We start from the raw sequence: 27,635 nt of genomic DNA, 5'->3' as shown, positions 1-27,635 counted from the left end.
GGGAGGAAAACAAATACACGCAGACATTAAAAATACAATCCCCCACACACAAATTATTATTTTGACTGTGGTTCTAGGCACCAGAGACTCATTCGCCTGCAAGATTAAAGTTTCCAGGGTATACTGCACAGGATAGAGGTTGACATTTGAGCGCTTTCGAAAAGGTCACGCCATACAACCCAAGTCGTGAAAAAGAGATGAATTACTGGGTATGGTGATCAATTTCGATGAATTTCTTGTGTCCAAAATCACATTCCTCAAAATGCAAACTATTTGTTACCTCAGTGCATGTGTTCATCTAACCATACGTGTAACACTTCTCCCGCATGAGTAACGAAGACTTCAGGAAACGAATAACAACTTAGTAGCAGATTTTTCAATGTTACTTGATTATTACTTTTGGGTGATATTTTGTCAAAATAGCCTTTCATAAATCTGGGGATACTTTATGCAGAATGAACGAAGAATTGGTTTTTCCGTGTGTGTGTGTTTACGTTCCCAATAAGACATTAATTTTTTATCCAAATATCCAGTGGCGGCAATTAGGAGCACACATTTTGCCACTTGTTGCACCCGCACTATGGCCTCTTAATGCTAAGACTTTTCTACCAAAAAAGTAAACTGTCCTTGCCGCAAGTTTTGGCACCCGATAGCCGTTACTGCAAACATTCAGTTGTAATAACCTTATAAGCCAAGAAAAGTGATCATTAACCACCAAGTTTCAGTCAAAAACTCATATGATGAAAATAATATGATCAGGAACATGCATTTAAATTACGAAAAAGTAATTTCATCCTTGACCATTGTCTACCATCACAATTTCTATCACTGTCGCCTAATATATAAAGTGGAGTAGGTATGTGCCTTGTAATTTTGCACTTGAAGGACAAAATGTGATGCAACCAATTCACATTTATTTCACTACATTGACATGAAGGAAAGAATGTGATTAGAATGTATAGCTGCGCACACACAAACACTTACGTTGAAATAATTGTGTCCATCGGAGACAGATAAGTGGAACAAAATGCGAGAATAGATTAGAAGTGGAAGAGAAAAGACACCAAACACACACATACATGTGATCTGTGTGTGCATGGCAGTTAAGAGAAACATTTGAAGAATGGAACGAGAGAAAGTGAAAGGGAGAAAGAGGTAACAAGCTGAGAAAGAAAGCTATAAGAAGGCATTAGGGAGTAAAACAGAAAAAATGAAAAGGAGACGGAAAAGAAGTGAAGCTAAATCGGGAGTGTAAGCGAGAAGAGAGAAGGGGATACATATGCATGTATGTCGTAGATATATGTGTCTTACATGCATATATATATGGCCTTACATTTATACCTGCCCACCCTAATCTATCAATATACAGCTTCTGCCCACCCGGTCGAATATTTCTGGCGCCGCCCCTGACCGCGAAGGAAAAAGGAAACAATTCTGGAATCGGAACTGCAATGCACTCTATCAGAAATATGGAAATCAAACCAAGATGAGGGAATGTGGAATCCAGACTGACAAGGTTCCTGAAACTCGTCCATTAAAGCCTGGAGCTGTTCCCTGGGACTTACTTTAACAAGCAAAGCATGTTTAAACGTAAGCTCATTGTAGGGGAAGCTCTCACCCCTCCAACGTTTCACAATTCAAATAATTGTGAGGGCAATCAGTGAGATTTCATAGGAGAACATTTAGGAGTATTATATCTTGGCCTGAAACCTTTACTAAATTCTAAAAGAGAAAACAAGTTTACAGTTTGGACAATGACTGAAAGTTTCAATAATAAACCTGAAATTTTAGTAGAAGTATTGGGATTAACCGTTAGGTGCACACTAGACACTGGCAGTGAATGCACCAACATGAGTTATGACATTTGAATGAAATTACGACAACTGTTACCCAGATTAAAAATGCAAAAATGTCCCGGTGTGAAATTAAGAGATTTTGTAGGACATGAGAAATCACGCATTGTGGGATATTGGAACATTAATTTCGAAATCGGAGAAGGAATTTTTGAAGATCAAGTTTACATTGTGAAGAATCTTGAGGCTGAACTTTTATTTGGATATCCTTTCTTTACGAAATACGAAGCTCACTTGGATGCAGATGCCAATAAAATATATCTGACTACTGAAGGTCACGTCGTGAAGGACAACTTGATTTCCAGAAGCCAGGAAGAGGAGGATGAAGCACTGCAGAGTAAGACTTTGACTATAAAGTCCATTACGGCAAAGGAAACTCCAGATCAAGATGCATGGGCCGCAGATGAAGCAGATTTTAAGAAGAAAGCCTTTGCACCAAAGTTGCTGCAGTCATTGAAGAAGAAGGAAGAACCCATCCATTTATAGAAGGATAGAAGGAAGTACAATGCCTGGTTGGCCAAAATTAGCAAAGAACACTACCTGAAGAGATTTTTCTTAGCATCACTAAACTTGTGCTTGCCTCATCCTATCCTGTTCCAATGTCCGAAGAATGCAGAGAAATAGAAAGCTTTGAACCTGGTACATCAGTGTAACTCAACGTTTCCATTGATGGATGGTTGCGACCCAGATGATCCAGTGAGAGATGTGAGTTGCAGTATGAAAGGTGTGACCCATCTTCAGTGAACTCAACACACATGCAGCTTGTGGTGGAAGAAGCGAGAGCACGAATGATAGAAAGAAAGAGACTCGATTAATAATCTTGATATTTTATTGTTGATGGTTATTAAATTATCAATTTGTTATAATTCAAGATTTTAATACTTTCGCGTATGTAATTTACAACTTTAATAATTCTATGTAAATATTGTAAAATTCCAAATTGCATGATGTAATTATGGACATCCATGGTTACATGTAAATATCGTTTAAGTTTCCTTGGTATTTTGTACACAACTGTCCAGTATAAAAACGGACCAGATTCCTGTATACTTCGGCTTTCTTACGTCGTAGGGAGGAGAACTGCCCGGTCCCTTGTCAGAAGCTGCTTAGGCTTTGGGTCAGTTTCTCATAAACCTGCTGCTCATGCACTGGGTTTTTGCAATACTAAGCAACTGTGAATAATCTTGGAAGGGTTGCCCGTTACAGATTTGTACTCAGATCTGCATCAGTTAACTTGAATCCAAGATTGCCAGTCGATAAGTTTATTTGTAATTGTTTCTAGAAAGATAATAAATCAAACTTTATTGGAAGAAAGTTCAATAACCTTTCATTTGTAACTAATAAAGAAAGGTATAAATCTGACACCAGTGACCAGTTAGGGCCTGTTATCTGTTACCTAAAAAGCTAACTGAAAGTCCAAGTTGGGTAACTTAGTAGTGACCATTCCAAGGCACTAGAGGACCAGTGTAGGTGTGTGTCAAGAATTTAGCAGATAATCTGTCAGATGTACTTAGATGCACTTATGTTCCCCATATTCGTAGATGGGGTGAGTGAAGTAGCATGTGGTTCTGTGCAAAGGGAATTGAACCTAACACCACTTGGTTCATAAGCAGTGCCAATATACAGGGTAAGTCAAAATGATGTACCCGATTACAGAAATTCATTTTATGAAATTTAATAAACATGTGTTATTGTGAGACATGCGCTTCGAAAGATTAACTTTCAAAGTTTAGTTTCAACGCAGTGTTTCCACTATCTACCGCTGGAGTCAGCAGCGAGGAGCGAGCAGGAAAATGGCGTGGACTAGAGAACAGAGATCTTTCTGTGTGCTTGATTATCATGTGTAAAGTCTGTGATTATTGTGCAGCGGCATTTCCGTACCAAATATCGGAGAGAACCACCTATGGGGAAGGCCATTCGTAAGTGGTATGAACATTTCAGAGATTCGGGCTGCATCTGTAAACGAAAATCGGCTGCCGTCCGTCGACTGGGGAAGAGACAGTGGAACGAGTGCGCACATGTTTCGTGTGGAGTCCACAGAAGTCCACCTACTGGGCAGCAAGAGAACTTCAACTTCCACAGAAAACTGTCTGGCTTGTTCTGCGGAAACGTTTACAAATGAAACCCTACCGCTTGCAACTAGTTCAAGCCTTAAAAACACTGATTATGCTTTGCGCGCCTCCTTCTGTGGTGATTTCCTCGCATTAATGGGAACGGATGGGTTCTCTGATAGGCTAATTTACAGTGATGAAGCAACTTTTTACCTTTCAGGGAAAGTAAATAGACACAACGTAAGGATTTGGGGAACTGCTAACCCCCATGAATTTGTGGAACATGAACGCGATTCTCCCAAAGTGTATGCCTTTTGTGCCATTTCCCATGAAAAGATTTATGGGCCCTTTTTCTTCCATGAACGTACTGTGACAGGACTTGTTTTCCTTGATATGCTGCAACTATGGCTCCTTCCACAGATTGCAGAGGGTAGCGCAGATTTCATTCTCCAATTGGATGGTGCCTCTGCGCATTATCATGGTAGCATTCGGGACCATCTCAATGGGGCATTGGAACAACGTTGGATAGGCCATGCATCTCCAGAGGATCGACCTCTCCTTCATTGGCCACCTCGTTCCCCCGACTTGACCCATGTGATTTCTTCATGTGGGGTTTTGTCAAGGATCATGTTTACGTACCACCACTTCCAACAACATTGGATGACCTGCGTGTCCGCATCACAGCAGCCATTGCTGATATTGACCGCAACATGCTACACAAGGTTTGGCAGGAGATAAGACTATCGACTTGATGTGTGCCGTGTTACGCGAGGTGCTCACATAGAACATTTGTGATTTGTTTGAAAAAAAAACTTTGACAGTTTACCTTTCTTAGCACATGTCTCACAATAACATTTGTTTATTATATTTCACAGAATAAATGTCTGAAATCGGGTCCATCATTTTGACTTACCCTGTATATATATTGTTACTGGAATATAAGGAATATAAGTTACTGCCTCTCCTTTAAACAAACTTGTTTCCCTGTGTTGTGATAAGAGCTAGGGTTACCAGACGTCCGGATTTTCCCGGACATGTCCTACATTTTAGCCTTATGTCCGGCGTCCGGGAGGAATTTGAAAAATACAATAAATGTCCTACATTTTGAGCGTTACATAACATTAATTATAAAAATAGGTAACAGAAAAAAATCATGCAAGTTACAAGTCTATGGACTGAACTTCAAAACTCAATGGTGAAATTTATTTTGATTCAGTCATTGCACAAAAAGAAAAAAAGTTTGTCATACTATTAAACAAACGGGAAAACGGAAGCACTTAATGAACAAAGTTTTGGGACCACTTTCTGATAACATCACTGTTCAATGCCTGAGCAAAAATTCCTTCCTTAGGGTTTATACTGATGGAACAAGGTGTTGCCCATTGCTATTCAATATTCAATATAATCTGATTGTAAAGCAGAGGTATAGAGAAGAAAGATATTCAAGGTGTCTGTCAGTCAAGAAAGTAATGGTAGTCAAGAAATATTAAAGAAATCAAGAAGTAGGTCAAGAAGTCAATAAAAAGGCAATAAATTATTCTTGTGGCCAAGAATTTTTGCTATCATAATGACTGATTGGTTGATTTAGTTTATTTTACTTCACTTTTTTCTGTCCTTTTGTCTAATCGCGAAGATGAAGATGAAAGGTGGTAACATAAGATGGATGAAGGGACAGTCACAAACATATAGGGACAACTGACACAAACCCCACATAAGATTATACTGGCTGTGAGTCCAGACGCCAAAGCCTGGCTTGTCTGCCAAACACAGTTCAGGATGCAGATGTAATTCTCTTCTTAAATTCAGCTTCAGTTTTCATCTTAACTGTCCCTCTGGTAGGGGTTTTCATTAAATAAATATTTATTTTCTTAATTACTAATTTCCAGCTTTACCTAAGTAGTGGTCGAATAAATAAATGTTAAGAAAAACGGAAAAAAGGTCTAGAAGAGTTCAGAAAAATTCAAGAATTCTGGATGTGTTATTTTGGTAGACACCCTGTTATTGAACTAAAAACTACCCAAAATGAAACTTCACAAACCATTTTAAATTACGGTAATTGCTGAATATTTATTTGCCATTACAGGTCCCCGGCCGGTTCAAATCCGGGAACTTTTCTAACGATGGAAGCGGAACCGGTGCCCACCCAGGGTCGAATAACGTGGGTACCTGGGGGAAACCCTGGGGGGGGGGGTAAAGATGGTCAGGGTCGTGATGCTGATCACATCACCCCCACTCACGACCGGATCAAGAAAGTGTGGGGTGTTACCCCCACACCCCCTATACACCTTCATGGCGTGGTGCTATGCACAGGGGAGCACTTTACCTTTTTTTTTACCTTTACATTACAGGTTATAATTCAAATGTTGAGAGAGTACTTGCATTACCATCAGCACAACAGACTCACAAGAGAAATTATTTTTTCATAAAGTCTGTAAAATGTTCGTTTGGTACTGGTCCCTATAATTTCAAATTGACTGTCAACTCTAATATAAATATAGTTTGACTAAACCTGACATTTTGATAAAAATTGTCTTCTCTGAGAAGTACCACTTCAATCATGCAGTAAGAGGTGCATTTATTAGTATGATTGCAAGTTTTGAAATTTTGCATTTAAAAATTCATTAAGAATTCATTTCTTAAAACTGAAAAGTGTCATTTTTCAACTACTTTCTAACGTGTTCTATAAAAATATGAATTATTGAGAATGTTTTGTGTCCTACATTTTGACTTAATGTCCTACACTTTGGGACAGCATGTCCTACAATTACCTTACAGTGATCTGTTATTATTAGAATAATTAAATCAAGAAGACTTAGGTGGGCAGGCCATGTGGCACGAATGGGAGAGGAAAGAGGAGTTTACAGGATTCTTGTTGGGAAACCTGATGTTAAGAGACCTGTAGGAAGGCCAAGACGAAGATGGAGGGACAACGTTGAGATGGACCTAAGGGAAATCGGTAGGGATGGAAAAGAGTATATAGATCTTGCTCAAGATAGGGACAGATGGAAGGCCTGTGTTGCTGCAGCCATGAACCTTCGGGTTTAAGAAGGCTAGAGAGTTAGTTAGTTAGTGATTTGGTAACCCTAGATAGAGCTGAAGTTTTACAGGTGAGGTTTATGAGATCTACCACCCACGTAAAGACCAAATCACTCTGTTGCATCTATAAAAATTAAATTTATTTACTTACAGCTATGTTTGGTAAATTCAGGTTTATATGATTCACGACATAGTATGGCATAACACACATGATGGAGGAAGTGTTGAGTAAATTCTTGTACGAAGCTACAGTACCTAGAATAAGGATGGTCACTTAAACTCTTTTAGAATAAGCTCTTGCAAGCTTGTCATATCTTTTAGGTTAACTGAGCATTATCAATACAGTACATTTACTGTCTCTATGTACAGGATGCTAAGGGTGTTTGTCTTCAAGGGAAAGAAGGTCCAAGTTTATTTGTTTTAGTACCCATTGATTTTTAAACCCATGGTGCAACAGCCCGGGAGGACCAAGGCATACCTACCAACTGCCAGCCTCACTCTCACCTGCCTCAGCAGATGTGGGCAATCATGCAACCAGTTACAGAGTGACCAACATGATAAACCAATAGTCATCATCGCAGGTTTTCATGATCAGGTTACACAACTCGTTTATAGCTCCTCAATTTGGTGGGTAGCCTCCAGTGCCATAAACTGGCAAATATCTCAGAAGAAAAGTTGTTATGTAACCTCCTCCCCCCCCCCCCACACACAGGGCAGTACATATAATCAAATAGACCATGTGTTTATTGATAGAAGACATGAGTCAGATGTGCAGGACGTAAGACATTGCAGGGGGGCCAATTGTGACTCGGATCATTTCTTGGTAAGAATGAAATACAAAGAAAGGATTTCATTAAAGCAGGAGAGAAATAGATGATGCAACAGAAATTTGATGTAAGCAAGTTGAAAAATAAGATAAATATAGCAAGATAATATAAAGAGGAGATAAGAAGTAAGATAGAAGAATGCTCAAACCGAGGAGAAACATCAGTCGAAGATGAATGGAATATACTTAAGGAAATTGTAACAAGTACAGCAGAAGAAGTTGTTGGATATGAAAGGAGAGAAATTAGGTATGTATTGTATTATGAAGAATGTCAGGCAGTGACTAAGGAAAGAAATGAGGCAAGACAAATAATGTTAATGAGAAGAACACAAAGTTCAGTGGAAACCTTCAGGGAGAAAAGAAGAGTGCTAAGAAAGTGTACCGCAAAAACAAGAGAATCTATGAAAATAAACAAATACAAGAAATAGAAGAGCTTGCAAGGAATAAGGACACCAGAAAAATGTACCAAAAAACTGGCGAAATAAAGAAAGGGTATCAACCACGACTTGCATTGTGTAAAACTAAGAAAGGGGATTTAGTGGGAGAAGTAGATGAAATTCTAAAGCGATGGGCAGAGTATTTTAAAGAACTGCTGAATACACTAACAGTACAAAAGAGGGAAGTTATAAAGGAAATAGTATTTTATTGACCTGAGCCACGTATAGCAGATCCTAGCTACGAGGAAGTCCTGGAAGCCATTAAAGAAATGAAGAATAATAGAACTCCAGGAGAAGACAACATTAAAGCAGAACTTTTAAAGTATGGTGGAGAGAGGATAGTAAGAAAACTACATGAATTGATACAGAGAATCTGGGAAAGGGAAGAGATGTTGCAAGAAGACTGGGCAATAGGTATTATTTGCCAGATTCATAAATCAAATGATAAAACTGATTGAAGAAACTATAGATGAATTTCGCTGCTAAGTGTCCCATACAAAGTTCTGTCAAGAATATTAGCTAGGAGAATAACACCGTACAGTGAAGATATTTTAGGAGACTATCAGTGTGGTTTCAGGAAAGATAGATCAACCACAGACCATATTTTCTCAATGAGGTGTATACTCGAAAAGTGCTATGAACATAACATCACCTTACAACAAATGTTTATAGACTACCAGAAAGCATATGACAGCATATGTAGAAAAGCCCTTTTTAACATAATGCAAGAATTTCATATACCACTGAAGCTAGTCAGGCTAATTAACATGACATTAGTAAACACAAAGGTGAAGGTAGGAGGTGGATATACTGAAGAATTTGAAATATCACAAGGAGTGAGGCAGGGAGATGTACTCTCAACCCAGCTATTCAACCTGGTCTTGGAAAAAGCATAAGGGATGGAAATAAACCAAGGAGGAAATATTTTCACCAGAATGAAACACTATCTTACTTATGCAGATGACGTATGTCTAAAAAGCAGAACTGAGATGGGAATCAAGGAAAGCTTTGTACAACTAAAAATGAAACAGAAAGAATGGATCTTGTAGTCAACAAGGAAAAAACGAAGTACATGATAAACACACGGTAGATTGAAAGAGCTGAGAAGTTCAAAGATCATTTTTCCCTCTTGAAGTTATTCAGATCAAAGAGCATATCTAAACATCTCAAGATAAGACTGTACAAGACTGTAACAACACCCACAGTTACATATGGAGCAGAAGCATGGTGTCTAACAGCACAAAATGAGAAAAACCTACTCGTATGGGAACGGAAAATCCAAAGAAAATATATGGACCAGTGAATGAAAGGGGACTCTGGCGTATAAGAAAAAACAAAGAACTTGAGGACCTATATCAGCAGCCAAATAATGTGAATGAAATCAAAAATATGCAACTAAGATGGTTACGACATGTAGAAAGGATGGAGGGAAGAAGGTGTATGAGAAAAATAATATATGAAAGACCAGAGGGAAGAAGGGCAGGAAAGCAAAGTAAGAGGTGGCTGTAGGAGGCTGAGGTAGATCTAAGGAAGCTGCGAGTGAGAGGATGGAGGAAGAAAGCAAGAGATAGACCAGTCTGGCAGTCCATCGTGGAGGAGGCCAAGGCCCTACAGGCTGTAGAGCCACAACCCCAAATTATTTTTTGAACACTCTGTATAAATTACTTACATAGTATATGTATGTATGCAGAGGTCGGAAGTAGCGCGCTACTTGTAGCGGCGCTACTGTAGCTAGCTACAAAATTTGTAGCTGTAGCTGTAGCGGCGCTACATTTTATAAATTGTAGTTGTAGCTGTAGCGTCGCTACAAAATTCTTGTAGTTTGTAGCGAAAATCACCTCGCTACCGCTACTTTTCTTGTTGGAGTTTTGAGGTAAATGTTTACGTGGCAACAGTGTTTACCAGAGAAGAAGAAGAAGAAAGGTTGCCATGCAACTGTGTAGCGCGTTAACTTTGTTGTTTGTTCCTAAAGGAAAAAGTATAAATACCTTCGTCTTTGGTCTCTCGATCTCATTTGTATTTTGTTTGGGAGGTAGTGGAAGCTCGTGAGCCCGTTAATTTTGTGCGTCGCCTTTGTTTTATACGTAGTACCACGTTATTATTATGAGTGATATCGACAGCGACGATTGTGGAAGCAAACCACGCGAGAAGTTGCCATGGAAAGAATACAATAAGTTTTTTACTTTCAAGAGGACAGGGAAAAATGGAAATTTCATTGTAAGCTGCAATCTTTGCTGCATAGGAAACGAATTGTCGGTGACGAAGACCAGCACATACAATATGAAAATTCACTTACAGGTAAGTGTAAAATTAAAGGATATAATAATAATGAAAGGGGAGATATAAACTCGGTCACATGTTTCATTGCAATTTCTTGAAAGTGTGTAAATGTAGAAATAATGCAATTACATGCCACGTTGTTTACCTGCCAGTTGGTAACCATTAACATTTATCATACATTTGTACATTTTACACAGTTTTTCTCCTGTGTGCTATTTGGACAGTCTTTCGAACAAAGGCATGTAGTGCTCAAAGTCGGTAAGTGGTTGGTTTCATTAAATAGTACTAGATTTTCGACTTCTGTCCAATGTATTACTTTGGAAGGATTAATTGAAGCATGCGAAAGTTTCCGAAATAAGTTTTTAAAATTGTGCAGAACGTGCACCTAGTTTTAGTCGAAGAAACCTCCAACTGTGCGCCAATTTCGTACTGGAAAGTAATTTCCAAAGTTTCCGTGCCCATAAAATTGAGGTGTGTGTGTTAACCTCAACTTTGAAACATTCGCCCGTAAATAGCAAGACCCGAATACAAAGTTCGGTATTATCTAACCTTCTTGCTTAGCCGAATCATTTTCTCATGAATATAGTAATATTTTGGGCCTAATCTGCCGTTTTGCAAATTGTCCAACGTACTGTTATTTCAACCCTTTTGGAAGAGCAAAAAATATTGTAGACGAAATGTTTGTTGCTTGGAATTTTGATCGACGTCTTCAATCGAAGTTATTTTTTTCCCCGCTTAAATAAGAATTTTCAAAGGGATTGCAGAGAATTTCACAGTGCGAAAATTGAAATTTAGAGTTATAATGAATTTAATACCTTTTTCACTAATCAGGAGCTACTACAATGTGGAGTTCTTAAGTCAGTGTGGTGTTCATTGTCATTTAATATCATGCACGTGTGATATGACCACAAAAGACATAAAAAAATGGAAGTGACTATTTTCACCAGGTGGTGGGAATAGCATACGAGGCTATTTTCACCAACAAATGTAAATACTTGACCATAGCATTGTATTTGGCGCAAGTTTCTTTTGTTGCATTGCGATTTCATCATTCTACGAATGCAATTTTTATATGCTTAGATTTAAGTCTGTTAACACATACTGCGGAGTTTTAGTGATTACTTAAAGATGTGTGCTTTCATAGTTATGTTAGGTGGGCCAGGTTTGGTTTTCTTAGCATTAAAATAAAGTCCCTAAATGTATTCTACTAAACTTCCGATTTACTTCTACTAGTCTACAATACTTAAGTTGCTTCACGATGGAAAATGCATTGTCCGTGGGAAGCACGCATGCTCGCCTAAGGTAATTTTTAAGTGTTTTTTTCAACATTTATAACTTTTACCGAAATCCAAACAAAGGTTCAAATTTTGTGTGATAATGATTGCCAAAATTCTAAGATTAGTCTTACTGCTAGGATAATTTGAAAAAAACAACAAAAATTCATAAAATAATCTAAACCGTTACCCACATCCATGTTTGATACCCAGTGGAGGTACATTGTAGTTCAGATTTTAAAATGTAGGCCCACTCCCGATTAGCCAAACTGTGCATAAAGTGGACTTAAAATCTCATTGGGCAGTAGTACTTAAGTTACTGCTAAGGAGTTAATTTAAAGTAAAATTGGTGCAACTACTACTGTCACAAAGTAGTGAGAATAGCAGAAAGTGTTAAGACCAGAAATCACATGATCTGGTGTTGGGAAGTATTTACAAATAATTTTAATGCTGGAAGTGACCTGCCTAACCTAACAATGAAAGCACAAGGAATGCAATGCTCCTTTCATACTACATCATGTGACATATTAGCAGTACCAATTCATATTAGAACACCTTGTGATATTTTTCAAACTTCATAGTGTGAAGAAAAATTACTTGTCCATACGAAAATAAATGCACGCCGACATAAGTTTCTTACACATCAACAATTAAGGAATGCACACATACATGTAGTAGGCCAGGTTGGAGATCATACACATGAGAATTTAAATTCTGGTGAAAATAGCTTCAAAGCTAGCTTCACCACCTGGTGAAAATAGTTACTCCATAAAAAAAATGTATTGAGAGCAATTGAACATAACTGCATAACCTCATAAGAATCACTTCATTGTAGTTGATATTCTTCCTGCCCCTCCAATAAATATCTCTCAGGGCAGAATAACTTTTTTGTAGTGAAAATGTTGAGACTGTGAGTAAAGTGTACAGATAGGTATCCGAGTAGCCATAGCCTGGAATGATGTTGAAGTGACATTTTCTCATTATCTGATTTCACAAACTTGGAGACATTTGCATTACTTTATGAATCTGGGGTCCTGGATTTTCAATTCGTGGAATAAGGTGTTTTGACAAGTTATGAAAGAGTAGAGCTGTAGAAGGTATGAATCAAAATTCTTGACCCTCGTCCCCCCTCCTCCCCACAAGGGTTGGAAATGAATAAAAAAATTATTAGTTATTATTCTTATTCACAGCTTTCATTCTTTCTAGTGTAATTAAACACTTATTTCAAAATTTTACATACTGCTTTGATATGGAATTCATAGCTAGACAAAAAATGAAACTGACTAATCAGTTTCTTCAGTGCATTCTTCGAATTTCAGTTCCGTTATTAAATGGAATGTGTGCACATTCATAGAGCTAGAATATATCCATACAGATATCCTCTAGTGTTCAAACCCAGTAAAACTTGACGTTAACGTAAAAACAAACATAACATTTATGTTACCACTTTGCCATTGGGTAAGCACTAAGGCTGAGCCAATATCACTTGGATGCTTGGGAATTGCAATGATAAAAGCTTTTTGAAATATTGATTGATATCAGAAATTATACTGCTCTAATTATTTGCATAAATTTACCAAAGTTTTTGCTTTAAAATATTCATGAATATTTTATGTTATGCTAATACAAAATTCAATGTTTTTGCACATAAATCGGGCACAACTTCCAATTTTGCATAATTCCCAGGATAATTAGCCTCTGCGAAAGTGTTTTGTGCCATTTATGTGGATCCTGCGTAGAATCAAACAACAAAAAAGTATCTGCCAGTATTGATAAATGGAAAAGATGCTTTCTGATACAAATACCACTTGTATAAGCTCAGCCCTAGTAGGCACACACATGAGGCAAAAACAAATTAATTCCTAGAAGCAATACCCAATGTCTTCTCTCATGACATGCTATTCACATTAAGGGAAGTGTTTTCCCACAAACACTAGGGACCAAAATTGTATATATTGTTTCCATTGCAGAATTATTTATCTCAAGACAACTTCACGTCTTTCGTTTCTGAGGTAACATGGGAGAAAGTTGCCATGGAATTCCACAGTATTTATTCATGACAGTCTCGGCAACTTTTATTCTTATTAGAACCTTATAAATGGTCCCGTGGCATTTTGCTGTATGGTAACATGTGTAAGATTTCCTGTGATTATTTTAAATCCCAAGTATTTTGTAAGAAGTTCAAAATTTCAGAGATTAAATCTTGTTACTGTATCACTGCACTTTCATTTGTGCACCTATAGTCATAATATTTTTTTCTTTAGAGAAAACATGAGCAGAAGTTGGGAGAGTTGAATAAATCCATCGAATCAAGCAGAAAGAGAAAAAGAGAGATCTGCGATAGCAACCAACGGCAGAAGCAGTTAAAATTAAGCAGCCTCAAAGATGGAAGATTCTCTTTTTCAGGTGAGTTATTTGTGAGAGCATATTGATGTTTGGGATTTCTATTTTGGTTTTCATCGTTCTTATACCGCTCATGAGTGAACTGTGACTGTGATGAATGGAGAGAATGAAAGAGACAGTCACATCCATACTTTACCCACGATCCAAACCAATTAATGAAGGACAGTGGCTACTCACCGGAAATTCTGGGAATTATGCATGAATATTTTGTTCCGGGAATTATGTGGAATTTTGGATTCATTGGAATCGCACACTCTTCATATTGTTAATATTTTTATTGAGGGGCGGTAGTATGTAAGTTTGGAATAGAGAAAACCTCTGCTTGCATCCTTGAATTTTTGGAAGGTTTGCCTTGAAAACCGGGAATTATACTTGAATTTTTTCATGGTGTTAGAGTGGCCACCCTGTGAAGTAGCATGCTAATGCTAGCAAATCCACCATAGGGACTGGCAATTTCATAATTTTTATTGTACAATTCTTTTGTCTTCAACCATGGGCAGTGCGAGGGGGTGCTTGCGTGCCCCTTAATTTTCTTCCGCATCCCCTACGTTCAACTGAAAACCCTAATTGTTAGAGTGTATATTATGTCATGTCACATTGAGCACCGAATGTCAGGTACTGAATGAAGTAAGACCGTTATTATTGTATGCAATGGACAAGCACGTAAAGAGATGCAGCGGCAGATTTTTTTCTTCAGTCAGCATTGTTGTTATGATTGTTTTCTTCCTTTCTTTCATTAAGTGCTCTGTATGCGGTTTTCGATAATCGCCTATAGCAGAGATTCCCAAACTTTTTTTGTTTCACGGCACCCTTAGTGTTTCAAGATTTTTCCGAGGTGCCAAAGTCAGAATGTAGGCCTATCTAACACTTGGCAACGCTCAGTTAGTGTGGTTAGGTTGCTTGCCTCAAGTTAAAAAAATAAACACATATATCAAATTCAGAAATATATTACACATAATAAAAAGTACTAAATAAGCACATACATTGGAGTGTCATTTCAGTAAAATAGAACATTTCGCGGTGCGCCTGTAAACCATCCAGTGTGCTGCAGTGAACTGTTTGGTAACCACTGCCTATGAGCTTGGTGTGAGTTATGTTTTTATTTTATTTGTTTTTTTATTGTTGATAAATGGTTTATTTTTGTTCTTGTTCTTCCTCTTACTGGAGCAAAAATTGCAGCTGCTTTCAAATTATCAGGAAATTATTTAAGCAAGTTGTAATGTGAAGGGTAGTTTTCTTGTTAATACATTCTATGTATTTGTTCCACATTACATGTCTAGTAAACGTACCATTTCAGGCTTTTTCAGAAACTCTTACGAAGAGGCCCAATGTTCACGAAAAAATTTTGGAATAAGTTATTGGGGGTGGGATTTTATCCTGAAGTGGAAGACGGAAGGTACAATGTACTATGCAATCATATTTTGTAACTCCACTGGTTACATTAAAAAGGTTCAAGAATTGTGTTTTTAAAGGTCAGGATAATTTCATTTTGTATTTCACTACATAGTTCAATGAGACTGCAACGTGTATCTGAATGTTTACACTGTATGACAAATTTCTTGGAGTATAAGTATCATCATGGACGTCCAGGGGGAGTTCAAGCTGGGGGGAGGGGGGCACAGCTTCTCGTGAAAATGGATGTCAATCTAAAGATATATAATTTCATTTCAGTCAGTAATTTATGTTAATCAGTGGAGGCGATTAGGGGTGTAGTTGCCCCCCACTTTTTGCTATTTATGCTAGTTACTATGCTAAACCTTATCTACCAAGAGAAAGTAAACTGTTCTTCTCACCCCCCCCTTTATGTTTTAAAGATTGCATGCATGTTAGTTGAATACTGATAATTATAATTATATATTGAAACTTTTAATTAATTCTTAATCTTTCATGGCATTAATCAAATTTCATATCCTTTCATTTGTAGGGGAAAACCAAGAGAGTATAGACAATAAGTTGCTTGAGTGGATAGTAGATGGGTTGCATCCATTCTCTGAGGTGGACAGACCATCGTTCAGTGACTTATGGCAGTCTTTAACAAAGAAGAAGTTGATGTGCTCTGCGACCTTAAAGAAAAAGTTGGGGGAGCAATATGAAAGAATGAAATCTTCAATGTTAGACGAATTTGAAAAGGTCAGTTTTGTCTCAGCCACAGCAGATTGTTGGGCTGCACATCATAGGTCCATCTTAGGAGTAACCTGCCACTGGTTGGATCCACTGTCTCTAGAGAGGAAATCTGCTGCTCTTGCATGTCGGCGTCTCATAGGAAGCCATACTTACGATGTTTTGGCAAAAGAGCTGCAGGACATATTTATCAGGTACCACATTCATAATAAAGTAGTAGGTGTGGTAACTGATAATGGATCAAACTTCGTGAAAGCCTTCAAGGAGTTTTCTGCAAGTGAGCCGGAGGACAGCCAAGAGTCTGATGTGGTGGAAGAAGAAATTACAGAAATTCTTGCCACAGGAGATTGCACTTTGCCACCCCACATTCGCTGTGCAGCACACACTTTACATCTTGTTGCAGTGAAAGATTCAGAAAAGGCTGCATCATCAGATGCAAATTACAAAAGGCTCTTCCGAAGTGCCTTCGCTAAAGCACAGGCATTGTGGAATAAATCCAGGCAGTCTTCCCAGGTTGCTGACATAGTGAAAAAACAGCTTGGTGCATGTCTGATTGTACCAAATGCAACACGGTGGAATTCAGTGCATTCTGCTGTATCGGCACTATGTCAGCATTTTACAAAGCATGAGGAGAAAGTGCATGCAATTTCTGATGCAGTTGGCCTGTGCAGATTTTCTCCACATGAGATTGAATTTTTGAAGGTAGGTCCGATATGATAAAATTACTTATGTAGTTGGCACTCATTTCATACTCTTAACTTATTCAGTCATTGCAAGCTGTACTTACAAACTGCTATAATATTCTTAATTTTTGCCTTCAATTATTATAGTGTACTTTTTAAGATTCCAAAGTGCAGAATTTGCATAATATTTTTCTCATAAATTTTAAGTGATGCATACACTTGTGCTGGAATCAGAAGAAATTATTAACATACATTTTTATTGTGGAGATTAGAAACTGTTTGCTGTGTTTTTCCAAAATGGATTTCCTTTGAATGATATGCTACATTTAAAGTACATGAAGGAATCATGCTTATGAATTGTTTTTAATATTTTCACCATTGTTTATTGCTATAACAAACATTATATTTACAAATGAATAAATTAATTCCTACAATGTTTTAAAGTAACGTACATTTTATTTTTGAAGGAATATGCTGAGGTTACACAACCACTAGCCAAAGCAATTGACATTCTCCAGGGAGACAAGAAGGTGTCCATTGGATATCTCCTTCCCACACTCCACCAACTTCTCCGGATACTTGGTTTGAAATTGGATTCTGGGGATGTAGCACATTGTGATGCCCTTGCCAGAGCTATTGTTGATGGTGTGAAGCAACGGTTTGCAGGCATTTTATGGGATAAGGATACAGTGCTAGCTGCTTGTTTCCATCCAAGGTAAGAAGTTATCTGGAATTAATTCACTGCAGTGTCTTTTATATCTTGATTATTCACATGAAAGATGCATGATGTTTTACTTTACATAACAAAACATCAACATTGTTAACTTCTCTTATAAGATAACAATTACGTGCTTTCATATGTGCACAAATCAGAATATAGTTGCTTTATTTGATGTTCAAAATAATTTCTTGGCAACCTGTATTTTATTTAGTGCATGCCAATGTTAAACTTGTCTTTGGTTGAGAGGCGGATATCTAGTCTTGGCCAATAATACCTTGTTATGTGAAGTATACATTTCAGCTGTTTCTTTTCACTATTTTTTTTAACATTTGTCTCATACTCATTTGTTTTTATAAATATATTATTTTATGCAGTTTCTCAATAGCCTAAGAGGTTTTCTTTTATAGTTTCCAGAACTTGATAACATGGTTGTTTATTATTTTTTTCAGTGTTCAAATGTAAACCAGCTGTCTTCCATGGTGCAGTAGTAGTTATCAAAGCATACTATGATACCCAGGAGTCTTGGGTTCAAAGCCCAGCCTGGGATTGTGTGTTTTTTGTGATTGTCCATTCATCAATTTCACCCATCCTCATCTTTGCGATTGCGATTAGATCTCTCCCTCTCTCAATATGTCATTTATTGTCTCACTTATTTTGTCCCATGCTGTACTTTTCAAATATCTCCCTCTCATATTCAAAATAAACCAAATCAATTAGTTCAATGTAAACCTGCAATAAACTTGAAATTGTTGTCCCAAAGTGGACATCAAAGATTTTTTTTTTTTTGTCTTCAGTGTAGTTAACCAATACCCTGATATAGCACTTTTATTGTATTTCAGATTCAAATTGTCATGGCTTGAATCGGAAAAAAAGAGTGAGGCACGCAGATGGATGGAGAAAGCTGTATCTCATGATACGAAGGAAAGTTCAGCTTGTCAGAATGAAGAGAAGCAGCTAGACGATTTTGAAGATTTCTTCAAGTTTGAGCAAACTCAATCTGAAACAGAACTACAAGAACTGTGCAGATTTCTAAAGGATGGTCCCAAACCTGTGGAGACACTGCACAGTTACAGTAGCAAGTTCAAAGAAATTTTCATAAAATTGAACACTGTTATGCCGTCAAGTGGAGCTGTTGAGCGTTTGTTTAGTGTTGGCGGAAACTTGTTTTCTAGCAGAAGGACACGGCTGACCGACCAGAACTTCGAAATGCAGCTGTTGCTAAAGTTCAACAGACAGTTGAATTTGGTTTAAAAAACTTGTATTGGACAAACCAAACATGCATGTTATACACAGTTAATAAAGTGGTTTGTACATTCGCAATAGGACTTTCAATAGTGTTATAAAATTAATATCTTGTCTCATACCAAAAGTTTGTCAGCAACTAGCTTCAGGACAGGTTTTTCCTTAAAACTTTATTTTTTTCCCCCAAATATCTATTGTGAAAGTTTAGTATATAGAACAGTAATACAGAATCATTAACTTGAGTGTTGATATAGAATGCAATGAGTGAGGGTGCAGCCCAATAGGTAGAGAGAAAAAAGTGGACAATAATGCTTAATTGTGCTGAAGGCTAGTATCAAGATAAGGACATCCAGATGATAGATGTAATGATATTACAGATAATGTATGTATGCACACTTTAGTTATTTGATATCTGGATACATTGACAAATAAGTATGTAGAGGATGTATAATCAAGTACTGTATTTGGATATTATACATCCAGGTGTATAGTTTACCAAGTACCTGAATAATTTTATTATCTATATATTAGGGCTAAGCCAATACTACTTCGAATCAATATCAGTGCCAACATACATCATAATGGCGATACTTGAAAAGATGTAATAATTCAAAGTAGGTCAGAATGTGTAATATTTTTTATGATACTGCCCCAGTGGAACTAGGCTATTGTCTTGAATATTGATTTTCACGCAAGATGATCGTTTGATCACCTCATTCATTTTACTCCCAATGTCTCTGGATATTTACCCTCTGCAGATTCTGGAAAAAGTATGTCAGCATCTATGATACCATTCAATGCATGGGACTCTGTATCAGTTCATTCCTACTATACATTCATGGTGCCGAAATGCTGTCAGGTAATCCAATGACTATACAAAGGTACCTAGACATCCAAATTGAGGATATTGGATTTCCACTATTCAAATTGCTAAAGATTTATTTATTAATTAAATGATTGATGTGTAGGAAATTTAGATATTGCTTGTCATAGTTCTCTGGGTTCATGCTCCTGATAATTCTCTTAGGAGTTTATGAAAAGATGCAATTGAAACTTTATGTTCAAAATCTTTCCTTCATAATTTTTTTTCATTAAAAAATTAATTGTTGCCACCAAAAATGTTAAAACAAGTCAGATGGTAACTCAAAAAATATATCAATTGACTGGTATTGTGATAACTGCCTATTATCTAACTAACAGCTGGGAAGTTTCAAATATCTTCATGACTTGTTTTTTGTTCATGCAGAAGTAGCGAAAAAGTAGCGAAGTAGCGAGTAGCGCACAGGAGTAGCGTAGCGAGCTACTTTTAGGTAAATGTAGCTGTAGCTGTAGCGAAGCTACATTTTGGAAAAGTAGCTGTAGCTGTAGCGAAGCTACTTTTAAAATGTAGCGTTCCAATCACTGTATGTATGTATATCTCTCTCTGTGGCCGTGCAGTCTAAGGCATCATGCTTTGTGCTCCGGGTACGGGACTGGGAACAGGTTCAAGTCTCCTAGGAGGAAGCGTAACAACTTTTCTCCTGAGATGTCGGCCTGTGTGAGATTGGTAGGCACGCACCATCATGAAGAAATTGAAGAGCTACGAATGAGTGGTGTAACTCAGTCACGGAAACCTAGAACAATGACTGGGGGTTCGCCGTGCTGACCACATATCACCCCGTAACTGGTAACACCTCGGCAGGTGGGAGTGAGGCTGGTAGTCGGAAGATAGGCCCTGGCTCTCACGGGCTGTTTTGCCAAGTTTCGTTCTTTCTTTTTTTTAATATATGTATTGTCTCTGTTGTGTGTGTCTGTGTGGATGAAATTTAGTTCAACAAGGCACTGTACACTACAGAGACTTAGAAAAACTTCGTAAATTTTCCTGAAAATAAAACAAAATACAATTTTCCCACATGATGTTCAAGATAATTATTCTACTTCAACATGCCTTCACTGGGGGCACTGCAACAGCAAAATAAGAACATTTCCAGTTTGTTCAACTCCACTTTGTAGTCAGATAAGCAATTGGGATTGGGCATAGGGTTTAAAGTGAGATCAAAGTCATTGTGCAATGTGCCTCCACAAAGGATCACCCCTGAGACATCTTAATTACGAGGTGTCATAATGGAGGCCCATAGGCTATTTCTACAGACATATGCAAATAACTTCCAAGTACTAATCAATGTTTTTGGAAGAGAATGGATTATTCCAATTTCTGACAGGTTGAAAAAAAAGTATGGTACTTACTTTAATCTCACAGCAGCTCTTCAACAATCCTTTGAAGCTCACTTTATTCAAAATCAATATTACTCACAGTTGTAAAAATACACTGAAAACAAAAGAGAAACAAAACATTACTAAAACCAGTACACATATTCTAAACAAAATGATAATTAAATATCAATGCTTGAAACTTACACTGTTGAGTTAGTTGCAGTTTTATCCCCAAGAGAGAAGCACGCTTCAGTAGTGTTGGGGCATTTTTCATGTTGGTTCTTGCATTGGGATACGGAGACAAACAAACGGTGATGAGGTGGAGGGACAAAATGGATGTAATAATGGTGAGTACATTCCATGATGAATCTTTTGACAATGTGAACTCAAAACAAGTTGTTGAGCAGAAGCCATGTGTTGTGTTGGAATATAATAAGAGCATGGGAGCCGTGGATCGCAGTGATTCACAACTGCACAGTTATCAAAGTGCCAGAGACAGACAAAAGAAAATTTTTCGCCATTTCCTGGACATGATGTGCCTCAGCGCTTTTGTTTTGTACAAAAAACAAAATGGAGAGAAATCCAGGATGGTCTTCTTGATCACATTAGGCGAGCAGTTAGCCACAAGTTTTCCACTCCAAGGTACGAGGGTGGTTTGAAAAGTTCTCGGAATGGAATAGAAAGAAACCACTTACAACAGTGATTTTTTTTTCATTTTTCAATGTAGTCTCCCTGTACACTAATGCACTTGGTCCAGCGATGTTCCAATGCCTTGATCCCATCTCGAAAATTAGATTCCTCCAGGCCTGTGAAATACGTGTCAACTTCGGCTATTAGTTCTTCCTTTGAAGAGAATCTCCGTCCACCGAGGAAACTTTTGAGTTTGGGGAAAAGATGGAAGTCTGAGGGAGCCAAATCAGGCGGATGTGGCAACAATTCGTAACCAAGTTCATGAATTTTTGCCATGGCAACGACACTTGTGTGAGGGTGCGCATTGTCCTGATGCAAGATGATTTTCTTTCTTGCCAAACCTGGCCTCTTTTCCCGTATCTTATGCTTTAGTTGGTCGAGGAGATTAGCGTAGTATTGTCCCGTAATTGTTTGACCAGTGGGAAGATAATCGATCAACAGAAATCCTTTCGCATCCCAAAACACTGACGCCATTACCTTTCCGGCCGACCATATTGCCTTTGCTTTCTTTGGTGGTGGTGAATCAACATGTTTCCACTGCTTTGACTGTTGTTTTGTCTCTGGGGTATAGTAGTGGACCCACGTTTCATCTGTCGTCACAAACCGGTGCAAAAAATCTGTTTGGTTTCTCTTAAAACAAGTCAAACATTGTTCGGAAATGTCCACTCTGATGAGTTTATGGTCCTGTGTTAAAAGTCGCGGCACCCATCTTCCAGATAATTTTCTCAAATCCAATTCAACTGTTAAAATGTGATACGCCCGTTCGGATGACATTCCTATAGCTTCAGCAATTTCACGCACTTTCAGTCGGCGATCCTCCATGACCAATTTATGCACTTTTTCAATAATTTCTGGGGTAGTAGCACATTTTGGGCGACCACTACGTGGATCATCTTCTAAGCTGTCCCGACCAAATTTAAACTCGTTTGTCCACTTTGCAACAGTTGAATATGAAGGAGCAGAGTCCCCCAGTGTGTTCAGAAAATCGGCATGAATTTCCTTTGCTTTCATACCTTTCTTTACGAAGTACTTAATCACCACTTGAATCTCGATTTTTCCATCTTCACAAAGCACTGCACGGGAACAACTACAAAGTGACGTCCGCACCACAGATCTCTACCCAGAACACTAACGCGCCACGTGTTTATTAATAAAGGATGGCCTATTACTATGTGGGAACCTCGTTGTCCTAGCACTGACATCTGGTGGTGATCCCGAGAACTTTTCAAACCACCCTCATATATCATCCGATCAGACATCGATATTAGCAAACCCAACTTGCCTGTTGGGCAGACACTTCCCAGACTTTCTGCCAAGTACTAAAAAGAAGAAACCAACAAGAAAATGTGTTGAAGATTAGGCACACACAGGAGATGTACTATGTAGAAATTTTCAGCAAAAAATGCAGGTTCGACCAGGACTCAAACCCGGATCTCTGGCATGCCATGCCATTCCTCTAACCACTGAGCTACCAGGCTGGCCTGGCCTCGCCTGATTTTTCGCTATCGCTGTTTTACCTGCATGGAATCGTCTCTGCCAGTGCTGTATGTAAAAAGAAGGGAATATGGAAAGAATCCTCCTACTGGTGTGCAGATTGTGAAGCGGCCTTGTGTGCAGTACCATGTTTCAAAATTTTCCACACCGAAAGTAATTATTACATACTATTGTACAACCATGTGTGAGGTACATTGTAAACAAATTATTACATATACAATTCAATAGATACACAAGGGGATATCAAAAAATAATTTAGTACATTTTTTACAGCCAAACGGAAATGTATTCACAGAAACTAAAATATACATTTTGAAGGTTGAACATTACTCTACTTTTCCACATAACATCCATTCGCATTTATACATTTGTCCCACCGTGACACCAATTTTTCGATGCCCATGCGGTAGAAATAATTAGGCTGGATGCACAACCAATAATGCATGGCTGTCACAACTTCTGTGTCGTAGCTCAAGTATTTGCCTGCAAGGTTTTCCTTCAGCGGGCCAAACAGGTGAAAGTCTGACGGGGCCATGTCTGGATGCTTGAGAATTTCCCAATGCCAGGAATTGACTTTTTTCCGTCACTGATGCAGCCACATGGGGACGAGCATTGTCATGGAGAATGATGACCTCCTCCAGAGATATTGTTGGACATTTACAGTGCAGAGCAGCTCGTAGACAATCCAGTGTGGCACAATATGCAGCAGCATTTACAGTTGCTTTTTTTACCTCAAAATCAGTGAGAATGACAACCTGGCTGTCCCAGAAAATGATAAGCAAAACCTTTCCTGCAGACGGGGTTGTCCTGAATTTCTTTGGTGGGGGCAAGTTTGTCTTTATATAACATACTGTTGCTTTCGTTCAGGGGTGAAATGAAAACCCCATGATTCGTCCCCGATAACAATGAGGTTGAGGAATACATTTTCAGCCCTATGGTACTGGAACAAATGCTCAAGACGGTATCCCATACAGCCCATACAGTCCTCCATATGCTGTAACGTGAGCTGTTTGGGGACCCATCTTGCTGACACTTTGCGATACCCAAGTTCTTCATGGATGATGGTGTATGCACTGCCATATAAAAAGGCCCATTGCATTCGCTGTTATTTAGATTGTTGACTGCTGGTCCTCCTGAATCAATGTCTTCACAGTGTCAACATTGCCCTGTGTGTGGGATGTGCGAGGCCATCCAGAACGGTTCATCAAAGACATTTACACGACCTACACACGAGTTACAGATATTTGTGAATGTTATGCAGAAACAGAAACCGAATCACACTCTGCAGCTCAACTATAGCACCTTAAACACTTAGTCTGGAAAACAGGATGGTTCTGGCCTCTCTAGCAGGTTGCACTCAGATATGATACTGCTGGAGGTGCTGGTGTCGGTACAGCTGCATGGCATTTGTCTGCTTATAATGGAAGTAAATGAAGGTTTCGCTGCAACATCTGATTCTTTTACATGAAGCATTTCTATGAATGCGAAAATTGCTATGATATTTGGTACAGTGGTTGCGAAGATATTAACGAACATTCTAGACAGTAGACCACGTCCTTTTATAGTTATAATTTCATTAATAATATGAGAGAAAAAATATGAGTGGAATGCTCTTGGTAACTCAATTTTTGTGTATGAATTAGGTTCATTATTATTATCATCATCATCATTTATTTTAAAGATATACACACTGAAGCATTTGTATTTTTGATAATTACTGTCTCTTATAATAATTAACATAACTGACCATGACCGAAATGTACAATTTTAGATTGACATCTTTTGTTTAAGTCCATTTTACACACATGTGGGCCAATCGGGGGTGTGAGGAGATCCTTATGAGTAAAAAGTGGGTATGTTAAGTAAAGACACTGAACCATCATTGGTTGATGAAAAGACTTGCTTTGAGGTAAGTGGGGAAAAATGCAAGGTCGGCCATATTGATGGGACACATTTCTATGAATGGAACAGCTACATTCATTAAGCACCATGTGTAATACATATCCAAGATACAGGAGATCATAGCACTGTTTTTAATTTAATATAACATCCCATAGATAGGCACAACCTCAAAGAGAACATTCTCGAGCTCTTGCAGCCATACACTCTATACTGCAGTGCAGCAAATTGGCCGGAACCTCTATCTCTCTCCTGATATTTCCCTTGAGTTCGTGGGAGTCTCGTGCTTTACACTATTTCATTTAGCTAACCCCAGAGGAAGTAGTCCTCAGTGGGATGTGACGACCTCATTGCCCAGTGACTTGTTCACTGCAGTTAGTCAACCAACAGAGTGAAATGGTCAACATTTTGCTCTGTTGGGATTTACAGAGCTGTCCTGTCATGGCTCTATGAGCGTCCCACGATCGGCAGAAGTGGGGTATGGTTGGTGGACTACAATGTGATCCTCCCATCTAGATCCGAGGGATCCGCTGACCAACGACAGGTGCGGTCCTCCATTCATATTGGGGCTTAGGCGTAGAGCTGACAACTCTGCACTGTAAAAAGACATGCCAAGAAACAGCAATATAAGGCCATGGATGTTCCCAAGGTAAAATATTCCGGACGTAAAATAGTCCCCCATTTGCATCTCCGGGTGGGGACTACTTTGGGAGGTACCTGGACTAAGGATAAGATCTACATTAGGAATAAGGATATTAAATTAGGCACCTAGAATGTTCTGAGCCTTTACCGGCCTGGGGCATTTCAGTGTACAGTTAATGAGATACTTAAGTATAAATTAGATGTAGTAGCTGTCCAAGAAGTTAGGTGGCCAGGAGAAGGGAATTGTAAAACTAAAAATTATACTTTTTTTATGGTGGTACTGAAAATCATAATTTTGGAACAGGCTTTTTCATAAATAATAGAATTATCTCGGCTCTTTAAACAGTAGAATTTATTAATGATAGGATATCATATGCAGTTTTACAGGGTAGGTGGTGTAAAATTATTTTAATAAACATACATGCTCCAATGGAAGATAAAGATGATAATACTAAAGATGATTTTTATGCAGAGTTAGAACAGGTCTTTGATAAATTTTCTCAGTATGATATGAAAATTCTGTTAGGTGACTGTAATGCACAATTGGCAAAGAAGAGACATTTAAACCCACGATTGGTGAAGAAAGTCTTCATGAATTAAGTAATGATAATGGTATAAGATTGATTACTTTTGCAACCTCAAAGAATTTAATTGTGAAAAGTACCACTTTTAAACATAAAGATATCCATAAATATACCTGGTCTTTTCCAGATGGTAAAACTCATAATCAGATAGATCATATTCTCATTGATAAGAGAAGGCATACTAGTATAATTGACGTTCGTACACATAGAGGTGCTGACTGTGCCAGTGACCATTATTTAGTATTTGCTAAATTAAGAGAAAGACTTGCAGTGATAAATCATAAGCAACAAAATCTAAAAGTTCTAAAATTTAATACAGGAAAATTTGCTGATGAAAGAATTAAGAAAGATTACCAAATTAAACTGTCAAATAGATTTGATGTTTTGCAGGACTTAAATGATGATGAAAATATAAATGAAACAGATGTAAATAAGAATTGGGAGCACATACGTAATGCAAAGAATCAGCAGCTAAAGAAAGTACAGGATACCATAAACCGAGAAAAAGTAAGCCATGGTTTGATAATGAATGTCATAATCTAATAGAAATAAGGAATCAGGCTAGACTTAGGTGGTTAAATAACTCTGATGATACAAATCTAAGCAATTACAATAGAATAAAGCGAGAAGTTAACCGCACGTTTAGAAGTAAAAAAAGAGATTACTTGAAAAGCAAAATTAACGAAATTGAAACAAACAGCAAAAACAAAAATATCAGAGATTTATATAAAGGTGTACATGAATTTAGAAAGGGATGGCAACCTAAAGTAAACTTGATAAAAGATAAAGACGGTGATTTTCTAGCTGACCCAAGCGATATTCTAAATAGATGGAAGAACTACTTTAATGACCTTTTAAATGTTCATGTAGGAGATAAATCAGAAGTAAATGAAGTACACACAGCAGAACCTTTAGTTCCAGAACCTAACTTGATTGAAGTTAAAGATGCTATTAAAGACTAAAGAATAACAAAGCACCTGGCATTGATTTAATACGAGCTGAGTTAATTAAATATGATGGAAATTCGTTAATATATCAAATTCATAAATTAATTTGTTTATTTATTATTATTTATTAATTTGTTGTTGCTCAAATACCTGCTGTGACAATATGTCACAACATGGGATTAAAGGGTTAAATGCTCATCATCTGGACACCGGGTAACTGGAAAGACCCATTCAATGGTGGCATTTATAGTAAAGCTAA

The 27,635-nt window shown here is 37.9% G+C and overlaps 2 protein-coding genes across 2 annotated transcripts in view; one reads left to right on the top strand and one right to left on the bottom strand.

The window, feature by feature from the left end:
- Positions 1–27,635, bottom strand: part of Root (ciliary rootlet coiled-coil, rootletin) — a 345,133-nt gene that overhangs the window by 305,037 nt on the left and 12,461 nt on the right. The window contains exon 2 of the mRNA XM_083141556.1: positions 21,154–21,235. The gene's annotated coding sequence lies outside the window, so the exon portion shown is untranslated. The remainder of the gene's footprint in view (positions 1–21,153; positions 21,236–27,635) is intronic.
- On the top strand, positions 10,307–18,936 carry LOC146003497 (uncharacterized). The gene is made up of 5 exons (XM_083141786.1): positions 10,307–10,501; positions 14,022–14,163; positions 16,085–16,983; positions 17,432–17,679; positions 18,525–18,936. The coding sequence occupies exons 1-5, from the start codon at positions 10,307–10,309 to the stop codon at positions 18,934–18,936; spliced, it is 1,896 nt and encodes a 631-aa protein (XP_082997912.1).

The sequence above is a fragment of the Lepisma saccharinum genome, chromosome 20 (genome assembly GCF_977018435.1).
Source record: "Lepisma saccharinum chromosome 20, izLepSacc3.1, whole genome shotgun sequence".
In the NCBI taxonomy this organism is placed as follows: Eukaryota; Metazoa; Arthropoda; class Insecta; order Zygentoma; family Lepismatidae; genus Lepisma; species Lepisma saccharinum.
The sequence above is the reverse complement of the archived record's forward strand: the minus strand, read 5'-3'. Positions and strand labels throughout refer to the sequence as shown.

Coding starts and splice junctions, on each gene's coding strand:
- LOC146003497 (XM_083141786.1), top strand. CDS start 10,307: ATGAGTGATATCGACAGCGACGATTGTGGAAGCAAACCACGCGAGAAG. Junction 14,164..16,084: donor TGGAAGATTCTCTTTTTCAG/GTGAGTTATTTG, acceptor TTTCATTTGTAG/GGGAAAACCAAGAGAGTATA. Junction 16,984..17,431: donor ATGAGATTGAATTTTTGAAG/GTAGGTCCGATA, acceptor TTATTTTTGAAG/GAATATGCTGAGGTTACACA.